The sequence below is a fragment of the Gallus gallus genome, chromosome 1 (assembly GCF_016699485.2).
Source record: "Gallus gallus isolate bGalGal1 chromosome 1, bGalGal1.mat.broiler.GRCg7b, whole genome shotgun sequence".
Lineage (NCBI taxonomy): Eukaryota > Metazoa > Chordata > Aves > Galliformes > Phasianidae > Gallus > Gallus gallus.
This window is the reverse complement of record NC_052532.1, coordinates 59,514,912-59,535,392: the sequence shown is the minus strand read 5'-3', so window position 1 is coordinate 59,535,392 and position 20,481 is coordinate 59,514,912. Positions and strand designations below refer to the sequence as shown.

The 20,481-nt window shown below is 42.5% G+C and overlaps 1 protein-coding gene across 2 annotated transcripts in view; it reads right to left on the bottom strand.

The window, feature by feature from the left end:
* Window positions 1-20,481, bottom strand: part of DENND5B (DENN domain containing 5B) — a 109,961-nt gene that overhangs the window by 49,189 nt on the left and 40,291 nt on the right. The window contains exons 2-4 of one of the 2 annotated variants that reach the window (XM_004937901.5): window positions 18,292-18,357; window positions 12,420-12,529; window positions 6,890-7,556 (exon numbers count right to left, since the gene is read on the bottom strand). In XM_004937901.5, coding sequence (XP_004937958.1) covers window positions 6,890-7,556; window positions 12,420-12,529; window positions 18,292-18,357 — 843 coding nt within the window. The remainder of the gene's footprint in view (window positions 1-6,889; window positions 7,557-12,419; window positions 12,530-18,291; window positions 18,358-20,481) is intronic. The other variant, XM_001235264.7, reaches the window with a different exon arrangement.

Here is a 20,481-nt window from a genome sequence, read left to right as displayed (position 1 = left end):
GAGTCAAGTCTGCAATCTAATTGCATAAACTAAGCATTAACTCTTCAGACTGTGGGTCAGCTCTGCCTAAGGGAAAACAACCCGAGCTCAATATTCACTGAGGCCAGTTTCTCCAATTTTTCCCTCACTAGCAAGAGCTTAATGGAAAAAATCACTTCCACTTCAATACATTTCCATTTATACCATTTATCTGTGTCACAGACAGCAGGTCAGCATAAATTATTTTATGATTAAGAGGCACCTTAAGAATTAATTCACAGGAAACTTGAGTCAGCTCTGCTACTAGCACAGTTAAGCCTCCAAAAGCGTGGCACAAGCCTGTGTCAAGCTGAGAATACAGCAGCAGATGTGTGATGATGTACCCAGTGACACTGGGAGCCCTTGGCATGGCCCAGCTGGCAGTGGCCCTAGGCCAGGTATGCTCAGGCAGCGGTAGGGTGGAGGCTGCAGACCTCACCTTTGCTATCAAGGGCATCCTGAATTAGCTACTGCTCCTGCTTTTGGTCCATGGGGGAAACAATAATAATCCTACATCACTGGACATTTTTCCTGAAGTGATTTTGTTCAGGACCACTATTTTTTTTTTTTTTTGGTCTGGCATTTTCCACTCGTGGACAACAGGTTGGCCATGAGGCAGCAGTGTGCCCTTGTGGCACAGGAGGCCAATGGTATCCTCGGGTGTACTGCAAAGAGTGTGACCTGCAGGGTGAGGGAGGTGATCCTGCCCCTCTGCTCTGCACTGGTGAGACTTCACCTGGAGCACTGAGACCAGATGTGGAGTCCTCAGCACAGGAGAGACATGGACCTGTTGGAGTGCATCCAGAGGAGTGCCACAAAAGTCGTCCCAGGGATGGAACATGTCCCCTGTGAGGACAGGCTGGGTGAGCTGGGGGTGTTCAGCCTGGAGAAGAGAAGGCTGAGAGGGTATCTTACCAATGCTTATATATATCCAAAGAGTGGGAATCAAGTGGATGGGACCAGGCTCTTTTTAGTGGTGCTCAGCAACGGGACACGGAGCAATGTGCACAAACAGAACACAGGAAGTTCTGTGTGAAGATGAGGGTGTCGGCACTGGAACAGGCTGTCCAGAGAGGTTGTGGAGTCTCCTTCCTTGGAAGTATTCAAAACCTGCCTGGATATTTTCCTACGGAACCTACTCAAGGAAATGTGCTTTAGTAGCAGGTTGGACTAGATGATCTCCAGAGGTCCCTTTCAAACCCTAAAATTCTGTGATTCTGTGATATTTGAAATGCAAATTCAAACTAAGTCAACTTTTTTTTTTCTCCTGTTCTTATATGTAGACATGTTTTATAATGGGAAATATTAAGATCACATTTAAAAAGTGGACAAGTGATGGACTGTGTGTGCGCAGCAATAAAGACAGTGCCAATCTTCCTCTACACTTCATTACTAACAAGAGTGAGGCTGTAGAACAGGCCTGTACTAGCAGTTCACCTTGTTTGCAGCTGCTTAAAAACTGTTTGACTTTTCAGGCTGAACTGACTTCTCTAACAAAACTGAGTAACTCGAAGTTGAAAAATAGTTTTGTCTTTTCTCTGAAGGTGAAAGTCAAGAGGATAATTGATTCTTTGGGTCACGTTACTCATCTGTTTTCCTGGGGAATAAGCACTGTGGTCTCCAATGACCATGGTGCTGCTGAAGCCCCAGATGTGGATCTCAATCACAGCATAGACACGTTTTTTCTCCATGTGAATTGTTTAGCACTAGCTCTTCAATGGTTCCCTATACATTTGGATGAATACCAGTGTGGAGTGTGACGACTTAAGGAATGAATAGTGGAGAACAAAGATTTTCTGCATAAGTATTTGGTGTTAAAATGCTCTAACAGGCAAACACATCATTCATGTGCCTGGGTCAAATAATCTCATGCAAAACAGTCCTCGTATGAAAGACCTTCCAGACACAACCTTCTTTCTAGGGCACACCTATGTATAAGCATAGCCATTTCAACTACAAGTGCTACGATTTAAAAAAAATAATGCAAAGAACGCTCCAATCTTCGAGGAGCAATTACTCAAACCCTTTGAAAAACAACCTGGGAAATGCTTAAAATTATAATGAGCAGAAATAGCCTAAGCTGTAAGAAGTTTATCTTTGTCTCATTCACATTCCCTCTCATGTTTAAATCCCTCGAAAGGCAGGCGTACGGATGGATTGCTGAGGTTTCTGCAGAGCCTGTGATTTAATTCATCTCTCTCCAGCAGACATCTCACGCCAGTAGCATTTTGTTACCAATCCTTGGGAAATTGTGGCAGCTATCACCAAGTGTTATTGACTCGGATGCTGCTGGAAGCCTGGACACTCACAATACCATTACGTTGCCAGAGTCACATGGGAAAGCTGTGCTCTGAATGAAATAAAGGGCACTTGCAAGAGTATTAATTTTTAAGATTGAATAAACTACAATAAAGCTATGTACCACAGCAAATCTGTTCCATAAAGGACAGTCCGTAAGCCCCAAGCTTGTACAACATTAGCTGTGTGCTACACCATGTGCCTTGCTTAGTAATAAGCATGACTATTTGTGTCAGCTTTTTTGAATTTATTTGGAGTCTTGAGGTCTCCTGAAAGTCATAAGAATACATCATAATCCCAGCTATAATTTTTAGAGGATGAAGTTTAAAAGGCTTCAATACAAAAACTTCACCCTGTAGAATTGCACAGAAAAAAACATCTAAACCTTCCCTCTGGTTTTGAAATGTCCAGTATGAAAATCTGGCACTATTTAAAGTATTCTCCGTATCCAGAATGCTGTAGCCTGAGGCCACAGGAGTTCTGCTTCCAGAGGCTCCAGGTACAGCTTCCTACTTTGCAAGCCAAATCTGGCACTTCCAGCAGTCTGCTGCATCTACCTACTGAAAACAACTAGAATAAGCCCATGGAACTCCGTGTTGTCTCCAACAGAGTTAAGTCTTTTCTGTCCTGCCATTGGTAGAGCAAGCACAAGTCCCTGACAGCTCTTACCCGTCCTATCTTTGTTCAAGTTTTGCCCTAACACCACCACGGCACAGTCTGACCAGATGCTTTGTGTCTTTGGATTGAAATACTTTGGTCACAGTGACTTTTGCTCTGGAAGTACACAATCCTCCACACCAGTTCCCAAGCTATGGTTCATAAAGCCTCAGCGATACTTCTGCAGCACCAGACTGCTTTAAAGCTTAAACCATAAGCCAGAGACAAATTGAAGATGAAGACAGTTGCCTGCAACCCAAGAAGTTTGGGAACCAAGGAGCTTAAGTGAATGAGCTCATCATTTTCCTACAGCAGTCCCTCTACACCTTAGTTCAACTGCCATAGCTGCAAAATGAAGTCACAGCCTACTGCAATCCCTTCTTCTGAACAACAAATGGGATAAATAAAATCCATAAAACACCACAGAGTAACTGGATACCAAAGTTGACTGAAGCAGCCACGGCACAGATAGCTACCAATTGGCCCTTACACTCTTGTGTCATGCTGGGAACATTGTCAAGACTAACTGGACAAAGTCACCCAACACCCTCACCTCCTCTTTCACTTGCATGCTTTTGTTCAGGAAACACTATTCTTCAGCAACATGGCTAGAAATAAATTTTTTCATCCTTAGCTCCTTATTCACTAGGGAAAAAACACTCCAGAAAAGCCAGCACCATCTTTGTGTAACCTTCTTGCCGGTCCTTTGCTGCTTAATACCCAACTCTGTCAGTGAACAGAGTGCACCTTTACCTGAACACCAACCTTTGCCCTGGCAGCCCACTTCCTGAGGTTGCTTATAAAGCTAAGATTTAAAGCCAGTATTGCTCAGAGCTCTGGCCACTTGTTTCCAGTATTTGAGGTTTTCAAAGTCCTCTCTTTCCTGGCCTCAAAACTTAATCTGCCTTTAGAGGACAGATGTTTTGTGACAAGTTTAGGGTTCTCAGCAGGCAGCCAGCAGACTTATTCTATGGTCAGGGTTGCACAACAATTTATGTTTTTACTCAACTGTCAAAAAATAGTCCTTATCCTTTAAAAAATGAACACGTTTCTTGGCAAGCTTTAATGAAAAGTTTCCTTCCAACATGGCCAGGGGAAACATAAAAAAAAAAGTCAGCTTACTTTTTCCACATATGTTGTTAGCAGCTCACTCACTGAAATAGCTTGGTGAGCTGAAGCAGGTTTTGGCTCACGGCTCAGATGTCTCCTGTGCCGTACCATAGTATTACAGTGAACTCTGACTTTGGGCTAGTAATACTTTCTTGCTTGGAATCACACCCAAACCATCACAAAACCATCTTCTAATCTCCTGTTGAATTTGGGAAGGCTTCAGTAAGGCCCAGACCACTGGAAACAGTCCAGCGAGTCCATTGTCTTTAAAGCAGAAAGGGAAGGAAGGGTAAATCTGCAATTTTGTTCCAATCATTACTTCCTTTCATCTTCTGCCTGTGAAAGAACTTGGGGCTAAGAAAGCGTTTCCCTCCCTGATGGATCTCAAAGCTTAGAGAAGCGATTTTGGCGATACCAAGGCCAGTTATATCTCATAAAGGGGAAGGCTGCTTTGTTTTCTCTTTCAGGAATGGCAAGAATGACATTTAGAAGCAGTTGCAGCACAGGAGCCAAGCACTCAGCTATCAGGCTATGCCAAAACCCTGGCTTTGCACTTCACTCTGCATTCCTCACCTTTGGGAACCAGAATTACGATGCCATTTACATAATCCCACAGCTTCCCTAACCCAACTACCTAAGGGCTTTTCCCCACGCCCCATCAGGATGTGTCTATGTCGAATAAGGAGATAAAGGTCATCTCAAGGATACCTCCAGATTTGCTAGTAGAGGGAAAGGAAAAAAATCTGAGTTTTGGAGGGCAGAGATGATTAATTCTCACTATCTTCCTCTTAAAATAAACAAACAAACAAAAAAACCCAGACCAAAGAACAGCCCACAGTGAAACCAGAAACAAGTAAACTCTTGCATTATGGCCAATAATTGGAAGACAAACAGCAATTATTATTGAATTTCTGAATTTCTGGTGGAGGCACTTTGAAGGTTGAGTCAAAAATGTTTAATGGATATTTTGCATCCATCCCAAGGAGGTTTACAAAAGTAGTGAACATCCAGGTGCTCCAGATCTGCACAGAACACTACTAAAACGCAATCCGACAAGCAGGGCTTTTTCTTTGGTGGGGTTGGTTGTTTTTTTTTTTGCTAATACTACTAGCTTACACTAAAAACTGCCAGTTTTCAGTGAGCTCACAAGCAAGGACCAAGGTGAGAATTATGAGCAGGGATGGGGAGGCACTTCAGAAGTGTTAGCTGCTTAGTATTGAACTCCACTGTCAGGTGGCACAGGCCGCACAAATCAAACAGAGGTAGAAAGAGGTAAGCATCCACACGTGGAAGCAGAAGGGAGGGGAGAAGCAGCCTAATCAAAACTAACAGCGGGGTTTCTGCTCCCACTTCAAACTGAGAGCAGCTAAAGCCCTTCATTTCTGGTTCTTGAAAGCAAACCCCTGGAGTCTGTGTGGAGAAGTGCTACACAAAGAGCAGACAACCCTTTGAATTCAGTCATTTTCAGAACTATCCTCCTTCCACCTCCCCCAGCATTTTTCCATTCTGACTCCTTTATTCATTAGTATTACCTTTGCACGCTTACTGACCTTTTCTTTCGTATGATAAAACCAAGTGTTCACTTTTGGAGCCTGATGTTCATTATCCCAAACCACCCATCATACCCTGTTTCCAATTTCAAGCTCTCTGGTTTTTGAGATGTTGCTTGAACCATATCTCTTAAGAAGTCTACGTATGCATCATCTTCTCTCATTTTTGTTAGAATTTACTCATACCTCTAAGCTTCATATTGTTCACTGTAGTCTGACCAAACATCTTCCCCCTAACTTCTTCTCCAAAGCACATTTGAATAGTTTAGGATCACAAAAAAATTTGGGAACCAAAATAATTTGGTCAGGCATCCAGTGAAACTTAATGGAACCTATGAAAATCCTGGACGTCCCTTTGAAAGCCATCGGGATGCTAGAAGTTGATTGTTTCTTTGTTGCCAGGCATGCTGGTGCAGCAGTCACACATACAGCTTTTAGCTCTTGGGCCAGACTCAACCAGGAAACTGCAATGGGGACTGAAACTCAGAGCTTGCTTAGCACTAACTAAAGGTTCCCAAAATTCGCAGCAAAGTATTACAGAACAAAAACCAGAAGAGAAAAGGTAAGAGCCAGATCTCCAAAAACTTGCTGGCACAGTGCAGTGTATACAGGATCTGTGCAAGCAACCATTGCCAGCACTGCTAGCCTTTCCCAATTGCAGTCATAAATGCCTCAAAAATAAGCATCAGCAATCTTGTCACAAAGTATTTCAATCAGGACTGTGAGGGGACGCCTCCGTCTCCACTCAAACCCAACGCAGCATTAAACCTTCAGCCTCTAAGTGCTAAAAAACCATCCATGCTCTAAGTAGAACACATCCCATCATACAGGACAAAAGAAGTCTCGCTGAATTCCAATATGCTGCTGAAAGTTCAAAATGAAAGCAGCAGAAGTGTTTTCTGCAAGACGTATTTCTTTCTGCTGGTATTTTTGCAGAAGATAGGATTAGTTTCATGCTGTCTTGCAGCATGATCAAGGGCAGTGTAAGGATGATAATTAAGTGAATTCTATTGCTAGCTGTCACAAGTGATAAATACGATGCATAATTAAACAAGCGGCACCTAGACTGCCCGGAGGAAACAATTATTTAGTGCTTTCATTAGGACAGCCTCATTTCTCTCGCATTTTTTCATTATGTACTTGTGTTTAACAAATGTGCTGAAAACCAGCGGCTTATTATCAGCTTCCACGACTGCAGCTGCCCAGGAGCTGCCTGGTGGGAGCAGACCCGCGTGTGTCGCTGGAGGAGTTCTCACCTTGTGAGTACAGGAGGATCTGCATCTCCAGCAGAACGCAGGTGAAAACCTGGACCAGGTTCTCCAGCCCCAACAGCTCGAAGACTTCCCGCAGGGGGTAGTCGGAGAGTGGCAGCTCGTTGGGCCCAGGTCGCTGGCAGATGATGGGCTCATAAACCCCATAAAACTTCAGCGACCGGCCAGGGGGCGGCAAGGGCACCTCGTAGAGTATGTTGTGGATGTAGCTCTCCAGGGGCAGCGGTGGTGGCTGCTGGGAGGTAACCGCCTTGTAGAGCTGGACCAGGAACTTCTTGCAGGCTTGCATGAAGGGCAGAGGGGTGATGAGACATATGCACTTGGAGACGTACAGCGTGTCCCTGCTGATGTCGTAGGAGTTGTACCGCTGGAGCTTGGCGAGGGAGGTGGCATCGCCCTCATCAATGCTGCTGGCCAGGGAGTCCATGCTGCACGAGGACGAGGCGCAGACGCTGCTGTACTGCTCAGCATTGTGCATCTGGTACAGCGTCTGCATGGCTGTGCAGATCTGCTTGCTCGTGACCTCCTCATAGAAGGTGAGCACAAACCCGTAGGTACGAGAGCCATCTTCTCTGGTGATTATGAATGAATGGAGCTGTGGGTCTCTGTTGTCAGCCTGCGTCCTGAAAGACAGCCCTTTGGGCATACATAGCTGAGGAAGAGAGAAAAGAAACAGTCATTTAAGTTACAATTTTATTTTGTTACCTTCGCCTTATGGGCGCTTTTCTTTCTTCCATTGCATCATAACAAACTGCTTGTTATTAAACTTCGTCCTTCTGAAAGGTAGCCCAAGAACAAACAGCCTAAATCAGGTGCTACTTAAAAGAAGAGAGAGTCATGACTGATGAAAGCCTCAAAATCACTCATCTATGAAGTCATTATGACTTATCTTCATTACTACTGCGCAGCATTTGTCTCTTTTGTTTAAGCAGCATATGAAGACATTCAGATTTGTTCACACTTGCATATATTGTGCTCACAGCACTTTAAAATCGAGTTATGCATAATTCTTGTAATTCATTGATCTTCCCTATTTTCTTAAAGAAAATAAAGCAGTTGATGGACAGCTATCACATATACTTTCCTCTGTAAGTACTACAGAGCAGCTTAGATGGGCAGAAGAAAGAAGTGGAAAAAACTAATCTATGAAAACCTCAGTTTTGATTAACCACACAGCAAAATATGTTGCAGTGATTACACTGTGCTGGGTGTTTCTTTCAGACACAGCCCTGGTGATAACTTGAGGCATTTTTCCAGGCATTCCTCAGCAATTCTATCAGCTATCTAATACATAATAACAAGTATCCAGCAAAACACAATGGAATGTGCATCAACACAGAACTTCTTACATTCTGAACAAATCAGCATGCTTATAAACAAAGCTTCCTTTGTATCTTCTATCTGAAGAAAAGGAGAGATGAGAGACCCTTCAAAGCACTCCTGCTGTTCCAAAAGGTAACACTAGAAGACAACCGTCAAAAATGCTGTGAGCCTCCACTCAGCTGAGCGCTTCCCTTAGCATCTCATCCTGACCAGTCCAAGAGTGGCTATAGCCTTATCAAGCCTGACCAGTCCGAAATCATAGGTTATAACCCCTGCACTATCAGTCACAGATCATATTTTCTTTGCTTTACAGAAAAATACATGTATATGCAAATAACATGTACTGGTGCAAACAAGAAAGGATAAGCAGCAGGGATGTTCAGATCACCTGAAACAGCTGTTAAATTAATTTCCTACAAGTCTTAAGTGTTATTCCCTCCTTCCTGATATCTTCATTGCACACACACGAAGGAACTCTCATCCATTAAGTTTCTGCCACAGCTCAGCATGTGCAGAATATCAATATTTTAAGTTCCTGGCTGCAAACCCTGGCAAAGAGGCTACTGGGTTTGACCTAAAACAAGGCATGGGAAAAACAACAGAAGACGGGAGAGCACTGAAGCAAGGGAATGACCAAGAGCCACTTAGGCTGCTAAGATCAAAAGGAATGACCAGCGCTCATTTCCAAGTGATGCAGAGCCTCACATTTGCAGCTAATGCAAGAAAACTTTCATCTTCGTGCTTTCGACATCAATCACTCCATCACAGCCGTGTTTGCTATTTATGCCACAGTAAAGAGTTGGCACAAAGCATTTTGGATATGTTTTCTGTGTACAACACAGAAAACTATACAGCATTGCTGATCCAAGGATTGGATTTTCATTTCCAGAGCATTGCACTATTTACAAGAATATTTAAACGTATCTATCAGAGGGAAAATAGGGAATTAAATCATGCTTGTATGAGGTTTATTATCAGCAATGCCTGGAAAAGCAAAAGGAAGCTGTAACAAAGCAGGACAAAAAGACAATCAATTAATCAATGCCTCCTCTCTAGAACTGATGAGCAGGAGATGCTTTTTTTCCCCCTTAAACACAGAAGCACACAGGCAGGACGTGTAGGCTGCGATCCCTGCCTCCTGCCAGCAATCACCTATTTCAGATGTTTCTAAACCGAAGGCTCCCCCTGGACCACTGCCCATCAGCATGATTCACCTCATTAGATCCTCTATTTCACTTTTTAAGCCCCTGCATATTTGTCATGCTCCCAACGTGCCGCACACATCCAACCTGAGCCGTTGGTGAGGGAGTGGAGAGAGGGAGGGAGGCTTTTCTTTGTATTAAGGCTGGCTCTTTCAAAGTAACCTGTAATTATTTGATTTCAGTAGATGAAATTTTAAACAGACAACGCTTCCTTGGACTCCAGGAATATACGTGGTTATTTACATACCTAAAAGGGCTAAAGTAGGAGTATTAGTTCCTCACAATTTCACAGTTCCTCTGTATCGAGACCTTGGGTTTGGTATGAGAGATAACCGGCAGAATGGTCACAGAAGACAGCATGTGACAGTAGGCAGGGATAATCACTGAAAGCGGCGTGGGGGGAAAGAAATATTTCCCTATTAAATAGAACTCTGCATACTTTAAAAGAGAGGAAAAAAATGACTCGCAGGCAGAGTGATTTCTCAGGACTTCAGGGGGTTATTTTTAAAGTGACAGGATGGTTTCAAAAGGCAATTGAAATTCCCAAGGCATCCAGCAGCGCCGAGTTCTCACAAGTTAACCTTCAAGGATTTATGCATTTTCTTCTCTGAGGAAAATTGCTTCTGGAAACTCACATAAAGCAAACACACAGGCAGAACTAATACAGCGAGGCAAGATCAGAAAGGCCAATAATTGCCTCAAGGGATTCTGTGGAGGTGGATATTACTTTAAATGATGTTTCGGATCAAAACAATAAAGAAGTTTTCCAAAAGACGATTTAAAAGACCATTAAATACTGCTGCTGTTAGTAAATGCTTTTTTCTTCCCCTCCGAAGACACTGCAAATGAAAGCCGTGTTCTTCAGCTATTTGGTTGCAGCTGAATGCAGCTTGTTCAATTATTTTATTTTAATAGTTCTCTTGCTGCTGTTGGTATTCCATTTTTGTCTGACAATGTGATCATACTTCATGAATACAAGGCATTTTCAACGCGAGGGACAAATAATGCAGCAATTCCAGCTATTGCCTCTTGCTGTCATATTCCTGCTGCCCAGCCCTATCACTCCTCCTCTGATCATCCCTAATTCAGAGGCAGAACTAAAAGGCAGAAATAGCCTCAGCAGTTATTACCATCCTAACTGTGCTTGTCAAGCATCGTTCTGATTGCTCTGTGCCTTCTGTGTATGCAAAGCAGTACGGAGACCAACCCAAATATCACACCATCTCCATCAGAGCACATTTGGAAGCAGAGAACAGAAATTCCCAGCTGTCGGTGGGCAGAGTGATTGATACTGGCCTCAGGCTCTTCTCTGCATTACTACAGATGACTGCAGTGCCACTGTGCCAGCTCTCAGTGTCGTTGCTACCTCTTGCTCCCGTGTTTTCATGTTAAATACTTGGCACAGTACCAAAAAAAATTCAATTCCATGGAAAGTAAGATGATCTTTGGAGACTTCCAGGCCTTCGTTATTGCAGAGAAGTTTCAAAATGTGAACCAATGCCATTCAGACTGCATTTCCAAAATCCATTTTACTGTGGTTTTTGCGTGTTCACCAGGTCTCCGTTAGGCCAGGAGATTCTCCTGACCTCATCTCTGCACCAGAAGCTGAAGCTGATTCTAATGTAGACCTATCCTCCTCAAGTCCAAAGCACATTTGAACTCGACTGGGGTGGGAAGGGGCTCCCTAATTTCCCTGTTTTAGTTAGGCCAAACAGACAGTTTTTTAAAACAAATGGACTTGGCTAGAGTTGGCTTTAATGACACTATTACAACTGCTTGCTTTTAAGTTATAAAACAAAAGTTATTTTCTGTCCTGGGAAGCTTAACTTACTAAAGGAAGGGAGATCAGATGTCGGGAAGTTTTTTTACTCAGAGAGTGGTGAGGTGCTGGAACAGGCTGCCCAGAGAGGCTGTGGATACCTCGTCCTGGAGGTGTTCAAGGCCAGGTTGGATGGGGCCCTGGGCAATCTGATCTAGTGCTTGATCTAGCTGTTGGCAACCCTGCCTCTGGCAGGGGAGCTGGAACTTGATGATCCTTGAGATCCCTTCCAACCCCAGCCATTCTATGATTCTGTGAAACGACAATAATTTGTTGCCTTTGTCAGGAGACAGTCTTAACACATGCTTTGATGATTTTGGAAACATTCTTTGAATATAAACTCTTTCAGAAAATTTCCAGCGGTCTTTAAATTCTCTCTGCCTCTGTACAAAACTCCAGAAACTGTTCTCTCTCCAGTCACCAGGCCTTGAGACTGAGCCACACAGACAAACTCACATATTCAGCTACGAGGAAAGATGTAGAGAGGATGCACCAGCACAGAGGTACCATAAAAAGTTATCACCCGACAAAAGACTCCTCTCTCCCTTGTTATACAGAGCAACAAGATTTTTTTGTACTGAAAAATTTCACACGAATATTAGTATCTTAAGAATTCTTTGGTTTGTCTCCTCCCCATCTGATGTTGGACATTAGGATATTCCTAAATTTTTTCTCAGAAAGAGTAGTTGGGCATTGGCACAGGCTGCCCAGGGAGGTGGTGGAGTGAGTCACTGTCCCCAGAGGTGTTCAAGAACCATGGAGATGTGCTACTTAGGGATGTGGCTTAGTGAGCAATATTGGTAGCGGGTAGATGGTTGTACTGGATGATCTTGGAGGTCTTTTCCAATCTTAATGATTATTTGATTCTATGTGCTTCATGGATGACTGAACTTTTCTCAGCCAGTCACCGGAGGTTAGACCTGTTTCATCACACTGTAGATTTACTTAGAACTCATGAGGGAAATACAAAATCTACTTTGGTTTTGCTTGTGTGTTTTCACAATATCTCTCCCTCTACAGTAGTTAAAGCAGAATGCCTAATGGGTGCACTTAGTCCCAGCAGAAGATCCCTACTTGCCACAATACAAATGCTCTGTTATAAACAACTCAGGAACCATTTTAGAGTTGAAGCTGTCAGGAAACAGCCAGAGAAAAGAATTTCTTTACCTACCATATTGACAGCATCCTGGTCAAAGGGGTTCCACTCAATGTTCTGAGGATAATGGGCCAAAACCTTGGACTTGAAGGTTCTTCTTAAAGGACTCTGATCAAAATTCTCTCCTACAAAAAACGAAGAAACAATGACTTGAGACAACAGTGAGGCTTCAGAGAGAGCTGGCCCGGGTAGCTTTCATTCACTTCATTTTTTTTGGTGAAAGTGCATTTTCCCAACAGGTGTACACTTCTAAAGGAGAAACAAAGATTCACATTCAGTGTAACCTCACCCTCCTTCCCCACAAAATCTTAGTATAGTTTCAACATAGCTTCCAGCTCAGTATTTACTGCATAACGGTATATTGCTAGGAGAAAAATCATTGCTGGAGTTTTATGGAAAGAGATCCTACCATTAATGAAATCTCCATCTTTCTCTATAGATTTAGTAGGAAGAGATGGCTTTACTTAGATGCCAGAAGAGTATTTTCTCTCCAGTTTGTAAGAAACCATCTTAGAATCAGTAAAATGCAGGAGCACCTTTCAGCTATTACAAATTATTTAAGGCTTCAATATGGATTATTATTTATATCACAAGTCCTGCATGAAGACTAAACATTTACTTTTTCTATTTCTAGTTTCAGTGACAGACCTTTTCCACAGATGGACTCCAGAAAGTGCAAAGAGGAAGACTGGAATTAAACTTCAAGCAGATACACATCCAGTCATCAGCACACAGAGGGTGTATGTCAAGGTGATACTGCCAGTGGAGTTTCTACCACTGGAAAGTCTACACTATGCCACACAATAGTTAAAAAAGGAAATAATCTGTGAATTCTACTACCATATGTAGTACTTTCAGATATCAGGTTACTAATTTAAGGCTTCTTCCTTTAAAGACTATGGGTAGGTCTCTCTCTTTGGTTCCTTTCTCACCCGAGAGAGGAGAATGAGCTGAAAACCTTCAGTTCAAAATGTTAAAAGTTTTCATCAAAGCCGACTTTGCACTCAGAGGTCCCTTTGGAGACTTCTCAGTGTTACTTAGATACTTTTAAAAATATAATTATTACTGAAATAGAATCTGTTTTCCCTAAAAATAGAAATGTTTTAATTTCTCCTTCTACTTAAAAAACAGACTTTTTGCTTGTTTTCTTTGCTTTTAATTAGAGGTTATTTTGGATGAAAAACATATTCAATTACTTGGCAGGTTCTAAAAGCAACCCCTTATTTACTGCAAAAACGAGTCACTAACCCTTCCATGAAGGCAAAGTGGACTGTGGGAGTATAATTTGCGCCTGTTGAGCTCCATTTGACAATCCAACATTTGCACAGCTAACAGCCTCTAAGTCATGTTGCACAATTCATAGTTCTGCAGTTAGCCTAGAGTTACTGAGCCTCAGCCTCAGCCATTTGGCACATGCCTTGCACAGCACAGGCTGCACAGCCATTTGGCTCACAATGGACCACTTAATATAATAATTGTTTATTATCATTATAATGTAAGAAAGCTTTGAATCAGTATTAATTCAAACAGATACTTGCAAGTACGGCTTCTCAATCTTTCTTTTGCAGAGCTTAGGATCTGCTGATAATTGAGGGAAACACAATGGAGAAATACACCATTGTAATTCACAAGACAATAATTATGCTGGCAAAGTCGCAAAGTTTTAGAAGAGTTGTAAACCATTTGTCATATGATGAAAAATAGAGCTTTTAAAGTCCTCACAACATGGATTTTTTTTTCTCCAGATTGGGGTGGGAAATAGAAACAGTTAATGAGATTAATGAGTGCACAGAAGCCCTGAACACACCATACATGCAGAGGGCAGAGCCCAACCTCCAGCGGTGAATTCCCTTTGCTGCTCCTCTCATGGTGCCCAAATTGTAGCAGCATTACCTGCATACTGACAGGCAGAGGAAAAGGAGGCAAAGCTCAGGCATTTCTCACACCAATTTTGGGCAGGCTGAAATTCATAGAATCTTTTGAGACAGAAGGGACCCTTAAAAGCCATCTGGTCCACGCCCTGCAGTGAACAGGGACACCCACAGGTAGATCAGGTTGCTCAGAGCCCCCCGTCCAGCCTGACCCTGGGTGTCTCCAGGGATGAGGCGTCCACCACCTCTCTGGGCAGATGCCTGGAGACACAAGACCCGGCTGTGCCCCACAAAAAGCTGCCATGCCAGGAAAGTTCCAGAGCCAGCCAGCTCTTCCCACTGCTCTATTTCAATGCATTCAAGGAATGAGTTTAAAAACTTTTCCTCTCAAAGATGTGTCTGTGATCTTAAGGATATGAGTATCTCTATCCAGTGCTCATTTTTAACACAACTGAGGCAAGTTTCTGATTTCATTTTTTTCTAGCAGTGCAAGTTTCTGTTTGTGGATAAACATAGGAGGAAAAATAAGCTTCTACATGGAAATTTTGTGCCTGAGAGAAGTGCTCCAAGATGAGTCAGTGCTGCACGTACCCTGGAGCTGCGAATGGTAAGGAGTGAGGAGCAATGCATGGGAATCCAGCCTGCTTCTCGAATTGCTGAAGGCAACCCCTAAATCCACTAAAAATTTATGCATCATAGAAGCAAAGAAAACCAGACGTATCAACTAACCTCTATCAAATTAAAAACATGTCAGCGTTTAGCTGATTAGCTCACCACGTTTTCCAAGTTGGACAAACTTCTATAGCAGCTTGAAGCATAAACCTTGCAAAGATGTTCTGCGTGCTGTTACAAGACTATGACTGAAGTACGCAAAACTGGAGACTACCACTCTGTTACACAACATGTCAGCAGAATAACCTCTCGCTTTGATGCAGAAGTTCTTTGCTGAGGCACTGGAGTAAAAGCCACAGTGTTATCTGCTGATTCCTGAAGTTTCATAGATAAAAATCCCAGCAAAAACTCTCTGTCCAGTTTTATGCACTTAAAAATATTTGGAAACATCTTTAATTCTTAGTAAAAAGCCAGAATTAATGTGCACGCTAAACCAAATAAATAGACAATAAGTTATTTCCTAATGAGCTCTTCAGTGTTTCCCATGTGCTTGACACTGTTTACTTTACAGCTGTGAATGGGCTGAAAGGCAGATATCTCATGCTAAATGTGCTTGGTTCTTCTGCTGAAATTTTGAAGAGCATCTGGATGACTTCATTACATTTTCTGCTGCTGGTGGAGATCGCTGCAGGTCACATTCCTTTAAAGGTTCCCTTTTTCATGACTAAAACAAATATTAGTGAAGTAATCTGTCTGATGCTAATTGGACACTGGCTGGAGAACACCAGATTGCCCAAAGAGTTTTGAGAAGCGACCCTGAAGGCTCCTGCAGAGAAAAATACCCCCCTCTCCCAGTTTGGTGGCTCAAGTACTAACCACACCAGATAAAGTTGTACCTGTTTCCAAATTAGACCAAATTTCCCCGTAAACCTCTCTGCCCATGTGGAACACCTGGACAGGAACAAGGCACACTTGCCAGTAAGCCACAGAAATTGAGAAAAACAGGTTTTTGATCGGCTTTTGGAGATGACCAATAATTTGTATGCTGCTGCAAATACTTGTATTGTTCTTTAGAGGTCACAGAGGTCTCCAACATTCTGTTTGTGAAGCACAAGCATTACTTTCTGGAATCCAGCTTTCCAAAAACTCCAGTGACAATCTTCTAGTAGGCTGACAACATGGATTCATTTTATCCAGAGAATTAAAAGACACAAACAACTTACCTTTGTAGCGTCCCTGCAGGGTCTGCATTTTACTACTAGAGATAGATCTATACAGATTTAAATTAAACTAATGATTAAACACACACAAATCACAGTTTTCTCTATCAGTGATCACGACAAGAGAAGAGCCATGAAGCCACACCAGAGGGAATCAATTGGTCATTACTTAGAAGAGACACAGCACTGCACCCTCCAAACAAAGCTGCCCCTGGGAAGCCAGGCAGGATAAACTTACACAGAAGAGCAATAATTTAGGACAGAAACAGCACAAGGGTGTGACAGAAAGCAGCCCGCACATCAGGGTGAAGTGTTTTCATTTGGCCAAGCCACTCTCATTGACACAAGGTAAGAGGCGTGGACACACTGAGAAGGAGCTAGAGGAGAACCACAGAGAGCAAAACCTTCTTGGCAAACATGAGAAGGAGCCTGGACTGAAGGGTATGTTACGTGATGCATTCTCATCTCCCTCAGGTCTGAGCTGAGGAGTCACGTGGCAAGAAAAATTCCCTCAGCTCTAAGAAGCTGTAGGATAACAGTGAATTGTCATTAAATCTACTATGTTTTTTTAAGTCCTTGCTTGCTAGCTTCCAAAAGAGGATTTAGCAGGGCGCATTAAAAATGAAGCAAGTATCAAATGTGAATTGAATCCATATTCTAAAATATTAATGGCCAGATAACAGTACTGTGAATGCAGACAGTAACACTGTTTGATGTGTGCTACCCATTCGTGCAAGCAGCACAACTCGGTAGGGTAAGCTGCATTCCGGAGGCAAGTTAAGAAGCCAGTTTTGAATAGAATCCTTTCACCTCCAGGATGCTTTCAAAAAATCAATTAAAGTATTTCTCAAAATCCTGTGAAATGTGTCAGACTCATGTTCAGTTTCGATTGGATACTGTGTTATGTAATGGGACGTGCACCTTCCCTTAAAGGCAATTGTTTTTAAAGGGCATTTAGTTTCAAATTAAAAGCAGATGCTGAAATGATGGATGCTGGATCAAGAAAAAAAACATGCTAGTTCCCTTCCAAAGTGAGATAAATTCTCAAAAGTAGAAAACTAAGCAGCTGTGTTTTGGATGAACAATAAAATTACCAGGAGAATTAAGCTACAGTTGTGAGGTTGTCAGTCATGATGGCTTTCACAAGAGTGATCGTATTTAAAAATTCAGTGGCGTTAAGTTTTAAAGCCACTACAGAGGCATACAAAAATACATACTACAAATGCAAAGGCATCCTCCACCCACACCCTCTGGTCCAGAGAATGTGTACTATCTGCTGGTCCTTACAGGCTCTGGAACGTAGACAGGAATGCTTATGACCACCGAAATAAAAATATCTTTTATTTAGAGGAATGCGCTGGGAACACAAATGTGCACAGTTCTGCACGTCATGGTGACAATCTCTTTGATAGCTATTTCTAATTAAAAGTGTCCAGCACATCCAGCTATGTTTTCCCTGCATAACTGCGTGACCCCGCATGAAAAGCAAGCAATATACAGCGTGCAGGTGGGGACAACGTGAGGACGGGAATAGCGGTGCTAATTGTCAGGTTCAGGAATCAGTTATTTCGAGCAGCACAGAAATTGTGCTCTGCTGCTCTTCTTTTGTGCTTCCCCATTACATCAGGGCAGCAGTGGTTAGCTACTCAGTATTCAAGGACACGAACTCAAAGGCATCATCTCCCACCACTCCTACCACATATTCTCATAATCTTGCGGTGGAGGAGAGAGATGATATGAACAGGACGGGGACAAGGCAGTCTTGAATCTGAGTTTCTTCAGCAGGCAGCTGTTGTCTGTAAGATGGCAGTGGCTTCATCCATTTATGTCAGAGTGAGGGTGTGGGCAGGGCCTACCCTACCTAGTAAAACTCCTGCATGTCAATATCTCAAGGAACTGATGGGTCATATTTAAGCAGGAAGACATAGCGGGTTGTGTATCGTGTGCGTTCCTGACACCACTTAGTAGCACTTCTTGGGAGAGGGGAAGAGCATCTGCCAAGAGAGCTTCAAGGAAAAGAATAAAATTTACCAGAAATTGATTTAAGTTAGGTAAAAGGGTGAAAAAGGCCGGCATTTTTGTTTTTAAGCTCTGATCCTTAATTTGATTCAAAGGTAGCTGGAAGACGGAAAGTAAAGAGACACAGAGGGCCTGTTGATTGCTTTGTCCTTAACCCCTGTTTACCTGAGGCTTTGTTTGCAGTATCTGAGCTCTTGCCATGGAGATCTGCTTCTAGCCATTTGTACAAGACTACACAACATAACAAAGAGAGATAAAAAAGCAAGTATGAGCAACGTGAAAGACATACAAGCGTACTGGAGGAAAAAAAGAAATAAAAATAGGTAAAAGAGGCAAACAGCCCCCTTCACAACCTCTCTTCCCCCCACTACCGACAAAGGGTATAAAATACACGTGGCAAACAAAAACTCACTGATTGTTTCACTACAAAGCTGTTGAACACATTGAAAGTAATTGTAGAAATGCCTGTCAAAATTAGTAACAAGATTAAGTTCTAAGCACTTCAAACAGCACGCTGTCATATAGTTTCCCTTTTATGAAAGGCTGCTTTGCTCCTACATTAAGACATTCCAGAGCCTGGGGAGGAAAAAAAAAGTTATTTAACTGGTGTTGAACCATAGTCAAGATGTTTTCTTCAGTATAATGCTGTTAACTGTGTAGCTACATCATCAGTATAGTACTGGACGACACTTTCAGGACTTGTAAGGAGTTATCTACCTCAGGATGGAAATTTTGAATAGAATTATTAAGGTGCTTTTAGATGAAGTTTTGAAGAAATGAGCTCTATATAACTTGGATGAGCAGTTTAAATCTCTTTTGGTTACCTTTACCCCAGCAGGCACTTGTAATGATAAACAAAAAGGGTGTCCTAGCCCATCCCTCTGAGGTTCCTCCCAGCTGTTTCGCTCATTTCCTGCAGCAAATCAAGAATGTTTTCACAGCCACCGCAGTGCTCGTTCATCAAGCAAAGTCTCAAACTGCTCAAAGGCAATTTGTAATCCCCCTCAACTTTAATATATGCTTTAATATATACAGATAAATTTAAGCTGAAATGCCATTGACCTCTCTGCTCCTTCCATTTCTAGGTGTAAATTCAGAGTGATTTCTGCTGTTGCCTTTCACTCAAGCTGTTAATCCAGGCACCGGTTCAAAGGACCTAGATCATTCTGTCAAGCCTTGACTTTCTGGAAAGCAGCCTCTATAGAGGGCACAAGAAATAATTTCAATGAATAGACGTGGATTTGTGCTTTGGGAATTTTCATTTGTTTGTTTCTTCAGGAAATACATAAAGATAACCCATATTCATATCTGCAGGATGATTTCTTCCATCCCAGGGGCCTTAAACTTTTCTGTTCTACTTATGAACTGTGTTTGAACCAGAACAGTTGCACAGGTATTTAAATTAAAGGAAACCAAACAAGAAATTCCTACTGCTTTTTTGGAAACACGCTGTCAGAGCATGTATTTAGGATCTTGGTATAGAACAGCACAAAAAGCACAACAGATTTTTGACACAGGGATGCATACTGGTTTCTGCCACCACCAAGAGTCCAAACTCTCCCGGTCAACAGCTCCAAGGCAAAGCTGGCAGCTTCCCTTTCTGTCTGCCCCATACCCACAGTGTTTCTACAGCCGTTCTGACACGCTACCTTCACAGCCCTCCCTAAAAGCTCTTTCCAAAACTGTCATTCACCCATTTGGCCTGAGCCAAATGAGTCCATAGTCTTGGCCACCACCGCTGCAATAGGAATAGCAAAAAGGAAAAATGTAACTCATAAAGGGATGCACAGCCTGATGTGCAGGGCAGGTTCTGCTCTTTCTCCCTTTCTCCCCTTGTTGACCATTCCTTCCAGCCATACAAGAAACCTTTCATGACAGGTATGCCAGCTCCTGCACAAGAACTGCAGAAGAATGTTGACAACAGTGATGCAAGCACTCAGCCACAAACACGACAGCGCAAACTAATTCCTTATACAAACACGATGGAAACGGAGTGTGGCTATTGCCATAAAATAATTATACCTCGAATAGGCTTAGTATGTCAATGATCCTTTGAAAAATGGAGATTTGTTCATATAAAGCTATTGTGCAAGTCAAATTAATGAGACAAAGGCTCAAATCTAGCAGTTTCGTTCCCTGCCTCCCCTTCTCTTCTGGCCTTGATTAAGATACTTATTATCAGCCTACAGAGTAACATTATACAGCACCAGCACTGCCAGCTTCTTAAAATAGCCACAGCCCCAGCTGCCAGCAGGCCAGACGCATCCCACTACCCCAGAAAAATACTAGTATGAGTTACACATTTTGCTTGAATTATGGTTTGCATAAAATTGCATCATAATCTATCCAATTCAA